General features: G+C 43.7%; 1 protein-coding gene across 1 annotated transcript in view; it reads right to left on the bottom strand.

Moving 5' to 3' along the window:
- The window catches only part of LOC142798574 (phospholipid-transporting ATPase ABCA3-like), a 71,837-nt gene extending 58,635 nt beyond the window's left edge, over window positions 1–13,202 (bottom strand). Inside the window, exons 1-3 of the mRNA XM_075887385.1 lie at window positions 12,482–13,202; window positions 8,917–9,062; window positions 6,344–6,527 (exon numbers count right to left, since the gene is read on the bottom strand). Coding sequence (XP_075743500.1) covers window positions 6,344–6,527; window positions 8,917–9,062; window positions 12,482–12,592 — 441 coding nt within the window. The 5' untranslated portion in view covers window positions 12,593–13,202. The remainder of the gene's footprint in view (window positions 1–6,343; window positions 6,528–8,916; window positions 9,063–12,481) is intronic.
- Window positions 13,203–14,410: the final 1,208 nt, after the last annotated feature.

Genomic DNA, 14,410 nt, shown 5'->3' with positions numbered 1-14,410 from the left:
CGATACAAAACGGGTTTGCACCCTGCCGACGCCCATAACTGCAATCAAACCACGATTATCTCAAATTTGGTCATTTGACGCTGATTTGCCTTTCTAGTTGATGCCACGAACGATCGATTGACTGCCGAAGTAGCAATTAAAACAGCTAGCTTTTCTACAGAAATTATTACGTCTGTTGTTAGGGAATGCCAGAGTGGTAGAAATCAGTGATTCTCACACTTATCCCCGTGTTCACTGTCTCATTTTGTCGCTTTTAGATTGCGGTGCTATTGTTTACAATTCCGCCACACCAACTGCACTCAAGATGTTAGACCCTGTTCACAATCTGGGTGTCTGCCTAGCGACCGGTGATTTTAGAACAAGTCCAGTACAGAGCCTCTATGCAGAATCAAATTAGTGGTCACTCTAGCTTTAAAGCGCATACACCAGTTTCTCATACTTCCTGAAAGTCATGTTTATGTCAGAACACCCCTCCTACTCAATCATAAATAACACGTTATCGCTTACATTTTTCCACAACCAACCCAATGTTAGGCTGTCGTTTTCACTGTGCGTGAGAGGCCTTTCTGAAGAAATGAATGCCGCACTTTTAGAATATTGTTTAATGCCATCAGCAAGACTTCAATCACCATGGCAGTGGCAACTGGTCGACTGTGACACATCGTTAAGGGAAACCTCGAAGCATGCTCCACAGGTACACATTCGAATGCATTTTCGAGAACTTCAGGCTAAATACACATGTGGGGAATACTACACGGATGAATCAAAGTCATATACTGGAGTAGCTTATGTAGCACTTAGACTGTTCTTTTCTGAATCGGATGTTCTCCACACCGAAACGAGTATATTTACGGCTGAGCCATACGCTGTACTATTGGCCATTAAATATATAAAACACACAAATGTACAGAAATCTATTATGTTTACCGATTCGTTGAGTGCTGTAAAATCTCTTTTGCACTTTTTTAAAAGCAAAAACTCCGTCTTGAATGAGCTGTATTACTTCTTATGTTCGGTGCTAGTATCTAAGCAGCATATGTAACATTCTGTTGGGTACCCGACCATAGAGGCATCAAGAGAAGCACGGCTGCAGACCAAACCGCTGTATCGGCGGCAACAATACCTACAAATTCCTTAGAAGGTGTACCAGCCTTTGACTTGAAATATTTCCTCCGTAAAATCTTAGAGGCTACTGGCAACGCCTGTGGGACAATCAAACGTTAAATAAGCTCCATGCCATAAAGCCCCAGCTCCGAACTGGCCGCCAGTAAGCAAAGTACGGCGTACTGAAGGCATTTTTCGTCGCCTTAGAATAGGTCATACTTACGGCACGCACTCTTTTTTGTTGACCAGCAGTGAAGCGCCTATTTGCGATAAATGCGACAAGCCCCTAACGATATTGCATGTGTTAATACGATGATTGATTGATTGATATGTGGGGTTTAACGTCCCAAAGCCACTATATGATTATGAGAGACGCCGTAGTGGAGGGCTCCGGAAATTTAGACCACCTGGGGTTCTTTAACGTGCACCCAAATCTGAGCACACGGGCCTACAACATTTCCGCCTCCATCGGAAATGCAGCCACCGCAGCCGGTATTCGAACCCGCGCCCTGCGGGTCAGCAGCCGAGTACCTTAGCCACTAGACCACCGCGGTGGGGCGTTAATACGATGTCATGAACTGGAAGCTCTAAGAAAGAAACAGTTCCTTGCGCTTCACGCACAACACATTTCCCTTCATTCACAAATGTTCCTTGGAATACAACCCTTTTTCATACCCAACTAGTATTAGCTTATGTACGTGACACTGGACTGTTGCAATTTATCTGACGATTGGATTCGTAGCATGGCCTCTTTTTCGATACTGGTGCTGTGATATGGAACTTGTACAGCAGTCGCTTCTTGACCCTCGATCCCAAGGGTGCCGGTGACAGACTGCTTCTGATAACCCGACACTGGCGTTTTTATCACATTGTCGTACATTTTTTGCAAGTTTTATATGTTTCACCATGATCTTATTGTATATACACAACGTACATTTAACAAAGCTTTTGAGGCCGCTTTACAGCCACCCTACGTCGATCACAAGAGAATCATCCTCCAACTAACAGCTCAATATATCTTGTATGGCGCTCTTTGGCCAGCACTGACCCATGCGGCACTAACCTCCAATAATCACTCAATCAATCGAACACTATGGTTGTAAGCATAAAAACAATTTTAAGAAAAAGGGCAGGCGTGCAAATCTCTTGAGTATTGTAGTGGAAGCCAACGTCCTTTTCAAGGGCGGACGAAGCACACCGAAACGCAGAGCAGTACTTCACCATTGCGCAGCACTCAATCGCCACGGGGACGTTCTGTGGCGGGTTCGCAAGTCCACGTGTTGTATGACCAGAGACACGACGGCGATGCAATCTCCAGTGACGGCATCGGCTGCGTTCATTAAACAACGTGGCCTGCGCCGTAAACCACCGCGACATTTCGCTTGCTGAATCTACATGATTGTAGATGCCACAGAAAGGCAGGCTGGAGAAACTCCCGAACTAAGTAGTATCGTACGGCTGAAACTGCGGATGACGATCGAGAACACTCGCGCATAGAGTTTCGTTTTCTTATGAGCAATGCAGTCGGCGGCATCAGCGTGCTTATCGGCCATTTCAGAGGTTTCTCGGCCTTATAGACTGGACTGCAACTAACAAATTCATTAGAGCGCTCGAAAAGATTCATTATGGACGTTAATTGACCCTCACGGGGCTGTTCCTTCGACCTAATTCCCGCCCAAAGCAGGTGGCCCACGGACAGAAGCAGTGGCTGCTGCAGTGCGGTTGAGACTGGAGTTCGCAAACTGACGTCACACGCGAGAGGGTGCCACTCGGAGATCTCGAGGTCAGTTGTTGCTAGCGGCGAAAGTCTCTATCGGGGAACTTGGCCTCTCGTGATCCGCAAAATGTAGAATCGAGACGCGAGATATCAAAAAGGTTGTAGTACTTGTACATAAGGGGCAAATACTGATAGTTATGTGTACTGAAGAAAGATATTAGTTATCCGGTGGATAGTTAGTTCAGACTATAATAAAAGGGTCACTAACATGGTGATTGCGTAGAAAAATGCCCTTAGGTTCACTGTAAGTGAACATAAATAATGGACTTTAATAAAATCTTTGGTTTGGTTCATTGGTACATAATCACTGAAACAGATAAAGACGGACCCCTCGAGGAAGAATTTGTTGCGTGCTTAATTTTTGTTCCTTTATGGTACGCTTATTGCAAAAACCAGCGCCACTTAGTACTAGCGTCCAACGCCATGCCTGATTATGGGCCCAGTATGTCGCTGATTCTAGCGCTACCCAGCGCAGGTACTGGGACGCTGGAGCGGGAGCGTCCCAGTACTCTGCGCAAAATGGCTTCACATGGTTAAAACAGGAATGCCCATTCGCCATAAATAAATGATTATATAAATAAAATCGCGCGCATTCACAATCAAAATTTAAAGAAATCAAATAAAAAAAACACTCCTTGACGAGATTTGAACTCGGTACCTCCTGATCTCTAACCGAGTATGCAATCCTCTACGCCACGCCAGATCGTATATATTGGGGTTGTAAAACGACTATTTATTCGAAGAACGCGCCGTTCTACTTCATGCTTACAAGTCGCACAGTCAAGACTGACAACATATTCCTTTCCAAATAACAATGGTGTCTTGATTCGACAGTGATGAATGGCTTCCCGGCACCGAATGACGTGCAGATATTAGCAAGAGCGTGAATTTTTTTGAAGCATATACATCTTAACTCTGAAAAATCTTAAATTGACTGGAGGTGCAAATTGTCAGCTGTTGCTTCCGATAGTTGTTTTTTTCCCTTTGATAGTCGGTTCTTACACTTGCTACTGGTCAACAATTACAGATGATTTACATACTTGTTTGGTAGATATCGAAGCTCACGAATGAATATTGAGTATTTTTTTTGCGCAAGTGACGATGTAGCAGTACACATCCGGCGTGCCAGATTACATATTTACGGGTATATCGATACCTGCAACTAAGAAACCGCCAAAGAAATGACTAATGCAATCCGCTGAAAAAGTATTCCAGTATGTTAGTTCACTAACGTGTACCAAACTACCAACTCAAAATTGCGTGCGGTTACATACGAATCAGAGAAGTACTGGCTCCTGTGCTCAGAAGGAAGCTTTCGGTAACAGCCTACGTTGATGAAAGCACGACACATCGATCGTCGCCGCTCCTTGTGCGGAGACCGCACACGCGGATAAATGATCAATTTAGCCTCAGGGATGTCTAAATTGTACTTTACAGTCATTCTTATACTTTAGAATTGTTCCTACTTAAAATAAACACTGTCGGCAGCATGTACACCGACGCGACCAGCACGATAGGCCTCGCTGGGACGGGGTACTGGGTAAGGCTACTTTCGAAGCAGCTGAGTCGCGATGCTTGAAGTTTTTGCATTTCAGCTTCGCAATATTTCTAACTGTTACCTTAACTGTACATAAATTAGTGGAAGGTCAGTCAATGCAAGAAATGCATTTACAGAGTGGGGATGGCGAGCGAGAGCCGTTTTTCTGGCCTCCGCTGGCAGTATACAGCGGGCGTGCCAGTGTACAGATATATGCTTTTATATTAATACCAACAATAAAAAAACACCCATAGAAATACCAATGCAATCCGCTGAAAACGTATGCCAGGGAGTCAGTTCATGATGGTGTACCAAATTACCAACTGAAAATTGCGTGTTGTTACGTATCAGTCAGAGAAGTACTGGCCAAGTGCGGCTGGCAGCTTTTGGTGACAGCCTGCATAGCTAAAAGCGCGACGCATCGATCGTCTGCGCTCCTTGTGCGAACATCGACACAAGGCAAAATAGTTTATTAAGGTTCATGGATGTCTAAACTATACTTTACAGTTATTTTCACACTTTAAAGTTGTGTGTACCCGAAGCAAGAAGCGCTGGTAACACATATACCAACGCGGCTGGCACGACAGCTTTAATGCTCGCTGGGCCGGGCACTGGGTAGGACCGCTCTCTACGCGTTGAGTTGGTATGGTTGAAGATCCTGCATTTGAGCTTCGGAACATTTCCAACTCTTAACTGAAGTAAGTAGAAGGATAAGCATGGCCAGACATACATTTATGTGGTGTGGCGAAATCGAACGACGGCTTTTTTTTCTCGCCTCCGCTGGGAAACCTTGCGAAGCGATCGAGAGAGCTCATTTACGTTTCGTCAAATTTGCGGCAAAAACAATTTCTTGTTTCTGTTAGGAGTGGCGTGAAGCTCCAGGCTTACAAACACTGCAACTTGGAATCGTTGCAGCAATACACAGATGATGCGAATATGGCCGGTTTACGCTGGGGCATATGCGAAAAAGGTGCTTAATAGTTGTAGCGATACGTGTGCGCCGCAATAATTACGTATACGCTCGGTATATGTTAGGGTAGCATCTCTCCGTGCCGTCGAATGAAGCGTACGTTTGATATTCAACGACCCCAAAACGAATCACGGCACATGCTACAATAACATGCACGCTGCAGCTGCGCTGGTAGAAACAGTGCGTGCTCCCGTATTCACCAGCGCTTGCCAGTGAAAATTCTAGCGCTTCGAGCGCTTCGCAGTGCGGACCAGCGTCACAGCGGTTGAACCAGCGCCCCTACCAGTGCGACACAGCTTTTTCCCAGTGCGCCCAGCAAAGTGCCAGTGATTACAAGCGTGTACCAGTGTGTCCAGCGTGTACCAGTGCCAATAAATGTACTGGAATCGCGCTGTTTTTGCAATAGTGACGCATATTTTTATATTGCAATGGAAAAGGAAGTTTGGCGGGTACGTAGCATGCAAGTTTTCGGCTAAGTTGGTATAATATTTTCAACGTGTGCGACAAGATTACGATTAATTATGGGTCTCATGAGACAGTACTATTCCTACAGCAGCGCTGCAAACAGTGCTAGAGAGGTGGAGTTACGGTCTAGGTGCAGGTACAATCGACCATGGATCGAACTGTGCGAGCGCCCATGCACCTAAATTGATTCGCATGTTGCAAAACTCCAGGTGGTCTAATTTATTCTGAGCAATTTCACTACGGCACGCGTTATAATTATATATTAGCGTCGACGAGTGAAGCCTCAAAAAGTATTTGGGGCAGTATCAAGTTTTTGGAAGTCAGCCAGCATCAGCTTTCTCAGTCGACCATACTTGCGAAGATTATCTGACGTGGGAAACATATATGAGCTCAATGTGCGACCAGACATACTTTGCGGTCATAAATACAAAGAAGCGTGCGTTCTTCTCTTGGAAAAGTATCGAGCACATTCTCTCAGCTGTCTACCTACCTGGCGTGGATCCCTGGAGAGAACGGCTTGGCTCATATAGGCGTCCCCCTCGGAGACTCTAGTGACAGCAGCCAGCATGCGAAATGTGGTGGACTTGCCGGCTCCATTCTTGCCAAGCAGACCGATGCACTCCCCTGGACGCACCGCCAGACTCACGCCGCGTACTACGTGCATTCGTCCATAGCTGTAAGAGAAAATGTTGCCAAATATTACAATGTTGTATTTCTTTCTGCCACATGCACTCCATTGATGTGCAGGGGCCGACATGCTATCAATAGTGTACCAGTTCCCAGCCAACCCCAAGCCTTCATCTACCGACAAGAAGTTCATATGGCGTATTCACAGGGCATTTCGTCGGCCACCACCGTGATAGTTGATTGACAATCTTCTAGAGTAACCCGGTGAGCACCATCACACTGCCAACTCTTTCACTGGAAGTTCACAGCAGCACTATTACAACAATCGGGCAAATATGAGCAACAACACTTCATTATAAGGTGATAAGCCCGTCAATTCAAAATTTTGACGCTTTCTTTACCACGGAACAGCGTGCGCAAACAGGACGACAGAGATTGGCAGTCCTTGGCACTCATTTCATAGCTGTTGTATAAGGTTTTCAGAGTGGGGATAATTGTGAGGCTAGATGTCACATCATAAATGCACCGAGTCGCTCACAACCTGAAGTTTCAAATAACACATGGAGTACCAGTTTTTTTTTCAATGAAAGCCACCCTCGTTATTGCGCCCACGCATATACTCAGATAATCACTTGAAATATCATTCCACGGCGAATTTCCGTTGGTGGCTACTTAGCATCAACTTGGCTACTGTACAACATCGTCACACGACAAAAGTTTCAAGTTGGCGCCATGGTTAATTTCTGGCCACATTCAACTTTTGCTTCTTGTGTTAAGTAGCGATGTTCAGTATTACTTGCAGATGAACCGCCCTACCTCCACAGCTGCCTGTAAGCCGACACGCGCATGCGTCCTACCACACCAGCACACTAGCCGAGGTACCGCAGTGCAACGCACGAGGCGCCTGAAGTGGCGAAGTCATACGCGCGTTGGCAAACTTATAACCTGCATGCTGCTCATTTGGCCCACTATTTATACTGGAGCTGCGCGCCAGTTTCTAGTTCTTTTTCTAGTTAAGACGTGCAACGAGTGTACTCGAATGAACTTTAAAAATGCGAAATGCGAGACAAAGGGAAGCTTCAATGCTAACCTTAACCAGATTTGACTATCAGAAGCTAGAATAGTATTTTGTAAGCTTTACGGCCACTAATAAATGTCGATCTGCGGTGTAAATGAAAAGCTGCTTCAATATTCAATGAGTGCTCTGACTTCTTTGGGGAGCTGTATCAACTATTAGTGAATCGGGGTGATACTACTCTTATTACCACTTCTGTTCAATTTGGCTGAAAATGTGGTGATAAAGTTGAATGCCATGACTACGTTGTCTGCATTTACCTTCGATTCTGGCTACTTTTCATATCAACACAGTGGCAGGAACAATCACACCAAGCCCTACATAAAATATGCAGCAAGAATCGTATATGAAATTACACTATTTTGATTCAAGACGTATGTCGACTGGACGACAATATGCGTCATTGAACTTGCGTGGGCACATGAGCTGTCTCTAAAAACTGAAGACGAGGTACTTTTGCCGGCTGTGTGCTCTTCAGAGAAGCGTGAGTCATGACTGAGGAAGATTATGAATTTCGAAAGAAACCCTGGCGCTATCGCTATTGAATTCTCGGAGGCCATTCGCAATGAAATAGGAAATTTGTCACGTATGCTTCCCTGTGGCAAGAAACTACCGCCGTGGTGGTGGGATAGTTATGGTGCCCTACTTCTGACAAGAAGTTGCGGGAGTAAAGTACGGCCGTGGAGAAAGCATTTCAATGAAGGCCCCGCTATAGAGGCCCGTGTGCTTGACTTTAGGTGCACGCTAAAACAATCACATATGATCAAAATTTCGGGGCCCTTCAAATAAACTTTGTTTCAATTAAATAGTGGTTTGAAAGGGCGTAAGTCTCAAACAATTATTATTACTGCTACGAAAACAAATGACTATATTTTAAAGCTGGCCATGGTTGGAGTGAACGCATAGTTCAGTAAACAGACCTAAACAGTCCGTAACATGACGACAAATTACAATATATCAATGTTCGTTTGACAAAGTAGGCTAGTCTTCACATTTACTGTTATAATCAAGTACATTTGTGGCTGTGCCTTTTTCTGCAATGACTATGTCAAATTGAGGTTAGCTTTTGAGTTTCGAGCTTTGTGAACACCAAATATTCTTTTAATACTGCTTACACAATGAAGGTGCTCTCATTTTTGCTGTTATCAACATAGGAACATAATTTAAATGCAGTAAGATCACTCAAGCTACGTATTTAGCTAGTTGTAACTACATGTCCGCTATACGGGATTTTGTTGCAACACGGTTCAACTGTACCACAGACACACAAGGTCGGTCCAAGTAGAAAGTACATTCGACTTTCTCTAAGTTCACATTTTCACACAAAGAATTGTTATTGACGCTGAAGTGAACACACTCACCGTTTTTGCACATTGTCGACGATCACAGCATTCCGTGTCGGATCGATTCCCATTCGCAGTTCTCGCTGCACGAGCTCTCTCTCCGCAAGAACGTCAGCATCGAGATTGCCCTGGACTTGCACTTTGCTGTCATTGCGCCAACGTTTCTGGAAGAAATTTGTACGAAGCTTCATAAATGACAACTCGTGTTCTTCGTTCAATATGTTCCCCTTATTTGTTCCTGAACGTGAAAAAGTTATGGTAAGGTCCACCAATTGTGAACCTGAACCACATTAATCACTGTACCATAATATAAACACTTCTTTTCGGAGTGGTTTTATTTTAGTTAAAACAGGAATTTCACTAGTTACTAAAGCAGCCTGCTAATGAGAAGAGAGGTCGGGTGAAAATTACGGTGTCATAACTGTTATTACGTCATGTTGCTGTGCATGTCACAAGAAAATCTGAAAACATTCCTTGAAAAATAACAATAACGCCAACAGTGTGGCTTATATGAAAAGACCATGCACAGAGGATAATTCGCCCGCCTTAAGTATCTCTTTAAGTGAGATAGAGGAAAGGCAAACATTTATTTGCAATACGTTGTGGTATATTGCACTCAGTGTGGAGCCCTCAGATAAAGGACTTAGATATTCCAACTCAACTGGCCAGCTGCTCAGCTCCACATGTCAGAACAAAAAAGCAATTTCAAGAAATAAGCGGTGTTTCATGAATGTGAATACCCTCAAGCACAGTGATGTACCAAAGTGATGGAGTAAAAAACTTCGTGGCCTGCAAGAAACAAAGTAATGAACTAGTGGCACCACACTTGTACCGACACGTGATATGCTTCTTCACGTTGGGGAAGCATCGTAGACAGTCGTGCGAGTTCATCTTGAGTCATGCTGTAAAAAGGCGCGAATAATACAGATTCGACAAGTAGGAACACACAGGACAGTGTGCAACTAGCAAATTTCATATTTTATACATCAAACTACATATTTATCGAATGGATGACAATTAGAAAAATGCCACGAGATACGTCGTTAAAGAAATGAAGGCGGGCCACATTCGCACCGCAGTTGGGGAGAGAATAAATAAGCTGCCTTCCTGATGAAGGCTAGTGATGAAGCAAGTGTTGCAGTTTGCTCTACAACAACGCACTTTGTTTATCGACTGTCATTGTCACGCGGGAAGGCTTACATAGAGCAAGCCGGAATAGCCCTCAAGACACGTTTACAAGAGCACAGCAACGGGGGCGTTTGGTGGCCAGGGCTTTCGCGCATCTAGCCCTGTTAGCGAAAGAGTTTAAGAAGCATACTTGCAAGGCTCTTTTTGAGGTTACAGAGCTAATGCATCGTCATAACGGCACTACACAGAAGGAGACCGTAGAAGCATGCCCAGGAGGCTCTTAGTTGCATAAACCATGAACAGCAAGCTGAGTTTAACTTCTCAGACGCGGTTGCACAAACGAAGCCGTTAAAGTTGTAATGCTGTTTTATCGTTTTTTAAAATACGATTCTGCTTTATCGAATAATCATAATCTGTTGATAATTGTTTTCGCGAAGAAAATTTGCCAGTAGTTAGTAGCCTGCACAACCCAGTCTTTTTCTGTTCTGTGCAATATTTTTTTTTGTCCGAAAAGTGTGGGGAAGCATGTGCTCAATTCCCTGCAATACTACAGTACTTTAGTACAGGTGAGTGGCTTGTCGGTGCATTATTCGTTTTATACATACCTTCAATTGTCGAACAGTTAGCGAGCTCTCTGGCTGCTGCACAATCCCGTTAATTAGCAAAGAAAGCCAGATGGTAGCACTTCGCGTAGCGCGGCGTGGTGCCATTATGCCATGAGACGGGGTGTCTGAGTTGTGACCATTCGTTTTGTCAATTCGTGTAATCGTTGGCAGATGACTGTGACCACTTTATCGTTCCCGCTCGGTGCTTGCATTGTGAAAGCGTGTATGATGGCCAATGTGACAGCGACCTCTTTCACCACGGCACTGTCCGCAATATAGCAAATAAAATTATCTCTCTCTTTTTTTTTGAAGAGCCACTTTGAGGAACCATTGCTCACTAAAATGTAACAAGCACGTACAACACTCACGAGCATTCTTCAGTTTTAAGATATTTGTGATCAAAACAAATTGTGTAACGTCATTCGAAAAGCAGAGTATTACTTCAGAAGTTTTTTTGGGTAATACATCAAGAAAAAAACTTGTTTAGTATCCCATTTCGGTTATTTTCTGCGATGTGCATTGTAGATATGCTCTAGCTGATTGCGCCAAGCTATAAATATGCGTACCTAAACAGTGCACAGTGGTGAAATGAGACTAAACGTTACACAACGACAAAGGTTCTTCGTCTGATCACATAGACAAAAAAAAGAAAACAAGAAAAAAAGACGCCATCAGTGCGAAGTTAATGATGATGAAGTAGCTTGCTCCGCATGTTAATTCCGGTCCTTCGTACATCAACTCAATCATCGTACAAAGACGTGACAGAGGAACATGAGCGTCGTTGTGTGAATATATACACACATTACATACACAATGTTTCATTATTTACATATATGCATTATATAAACAATTTACCGATTTATGTAAGTATTTACGTAAACGTATGTTCAGGAGCCTACTTTACGAACAACAAGAATTTACGGTCTGCTTGTCGATGAGCTTGCGCCGCTTCCGCTATGTGAGCGCTCAAACAGATGTTGACGGCGAGCCCGCGCTGCAGCCACCTTGCGATCCCTCAGTTCCATCGACTAATTTTCACGGTGTTACGATAGCAGTATCGAAGCTCACTGAGTAATGTCCGGCGAAGGAGAGAGCAAACGCGTAAAGAGCAAGCGCTATATATAGGCGCGGCCCCTGGTGGTCTCCTATCAGAGCACGCGCCAATTGCCGAGAAAGCACTGCCTAGGTGCCAGCGCGCCATGCAGTGTGCGTCATTGAAATCAACAAAAAGCACACGTGCACCACTACCGGAAGTGGCGAGAACTAGCGTGGCTACAATGGTGGCGTTTGCTCCCAGTCACGCAGAATGCTTGTGGCGCTGACGTCTTACTTTGGTCTCGCGAGCTCTGACTTCTGTGTGTTAACGGCGAGCGCGGGCTGTAACCGCATTCAGAGCCCTCCGTGACGTCGCGTTGGCTTATTCGGTGTATCTGGTAGAAGCTGAGTAGCAGTATCGTAGTGCACTGAGTGATGGCTGGCAAAAGAGAAAGGAAGCGCACCAAGAGCGAGCGCTATATGGAGTTGCGGTACGTAGGCGTGGTCCTCTAGTGATCTCTTATCAAACTAGAGCATGCGCCTAGAGTGAGAGCTCTTGAAATCAAAGGTGGGTACAGCTGCGCCTCTTGCGAGAGCAGTGAAAAATAGCGTACATGGCACATGGCCTCCAAGATTGGCTTGCAGCGTGCAGCTGCCTAATCTCGGAGGCCATGCATGTCGCAAAGACGAGAGCAAATTCCCAACATAAGGAAGGAACAAGCTCCTGAAAACAAACTTAGCGAAAGAGTTGTGTCGCACTTCACAGTGTACCGGGCCTGTGAACTTAATATGCTTTATATTGTTTTGCGACGTACAAGGCAAAGCAATGATCGGTGAAAGAGCGGTGGTCGCCAGCGTTTTCTCGCAGTCGGTCTCGCATCTCTCCACACAACGAGGGCAAAGAGCAGCACTCCCTCTGCTGCCATCACGAGGATCTCCAGAGAGACGCCGGCTGAGTGAAAGCTAAATGGGTTCAGCGTCTGTACGCCCACGGTGGCATTGTTGGTGTAATCTGCGTGAAATAAGAAAGCCAGTATCAGGATATTTCAACGACTGTTTGACATATACATGGCATATCACTGTAAATTACTCAGCGATCAAAAATAAGCTTGCTGCACTGGGACTCACTGTTCACTCACGCCATCCTCATGTTTATCACTTTCCATACTGTGTAAGGTACACAAGAGTTTTAGTATTTCACCACCATTCCAACGCAGCTCATACAAATTCAATTCAAACTGCTAGGTTCTTCCCAGCACCTCACATTGTAACTACGTGAAAGGCGTCTTAGGGCAATGCTTTACCTATTTGAAACCGAAACTCAAATTGGCACTTACCTGTGTAGTTACGTTACAAGTGCCACATTTGCTGTTGAGCATTTTACGGGATTCTTGCGACAAAATAGAGTCTAATTACGCCAACTTTGTTGTGATATGTACGCAAGTTTATACTTATTACTATTTAGAAATGTCTGAAAAAGTCCGTCATTAAGCATATATATATATATATATATAGTCAAGTAGATCCTCCGTGAGCGGTCACAACGTGGTTTACTTTATTCAGTCGTTTCGGTCTAGAGTAGAGTCTGGCCTTCATCAGGATATAAATATATATATATATATATATATATATATATATATATATATATATATATATATATATATATATATATATATATATATATATATATATATATATATATATATATATATATATATATATATATATATATATATATATATATATATATTTATATATATATATATATATATATATTTATATATATATATATATATAGATATATATATATGTATATAAATATATATATATATATATATATATAAATATATATATACATATATATATATATATATATTTATATATATATATATATATATAGATATATATATATATATATATATACATGTGTGTGTGTGTGCGTGTGTGCGTGTGTGTGACGTGAAAAGATAGCGATGGCTGGTAGAAGCCGAGGAGGAAGAAGTGACAGTAGAATAAACTTGGGGTATGAGTGAGGCGTCGTCACCCACTCATCATAACGTCATATATATATATATATATATATATATATATATATATATATAAAACTTTTAACCTTGTGCTCCATATTGGTAAAAAAGGCAGGTAATTCAGAGCTCAGGGATGGACACAACAGAGCATCGCAGGCAGGTGTCATGCAACGCAGTGTCCATACATGGTAGTGTTTATGAAAATACCTGCTCCAGCTCTTTTTTTTTGTTGAGGCAATAGCCTTCAGCAACTCATGAAACACAAAAACAAACCATCCTTGGCGACAAAAATTAACACGTGCTGACATGATCCTACAATTTCCCCATGACGTCACAAATTTGTGGTGTCGACTTCACGTCAAGGGAAGACTTGGTCACTTGGTAAAAGTGGGCCGATCCCGGACGCAGTGCAAAACCAGGTGAAGTGCGCGGAAGCCTGCTATGCCACCGATCTTGGAGGCAGTGGCAAACCACTTTACGTTCAGAACGCTGTCGCAGGGGGGTGCGGAAAATGAATACACCTATGAAGTTGAAAAAGAAAAATTATACCGTCACCCGCTAAATGAAATCATGTGCAGATGCAAAGCCAAGGGTGCTATCACTTACACTGGCAGCGACAACGCTTAGGCGCCTTCCCAGGTGTCTTTCCGGCGCAATGCCGCGATGAGCGTGGTATTGCGCAGGGGAGAAACCTGGAAAGGCGCAAAGCACGAAGTG

The sequence above is a fragment of the Rhipicephalus microplus genome, chromosome 1 (genome assembly GCF_043290135.1).
Source record: "Rhipicephalus microplus isolate Deutch F79 chromosome 1, USDA_Rmic, whole genome shotgun sequence".
In the NCBI taxonomy this organism is placed as follows: domain Eukaryota; kingdom Metazoa; phylum Arthropoda; class Arachnida; order Ixodida; family Ixodidae; genus Rhipicephalus; species Rhipicephalus microplus.
The sequence above is the reverse complement of the archived record's forward strand: the minus strand, read 5'-3'. Positions and strand labels throughout refer to the sequence as shown.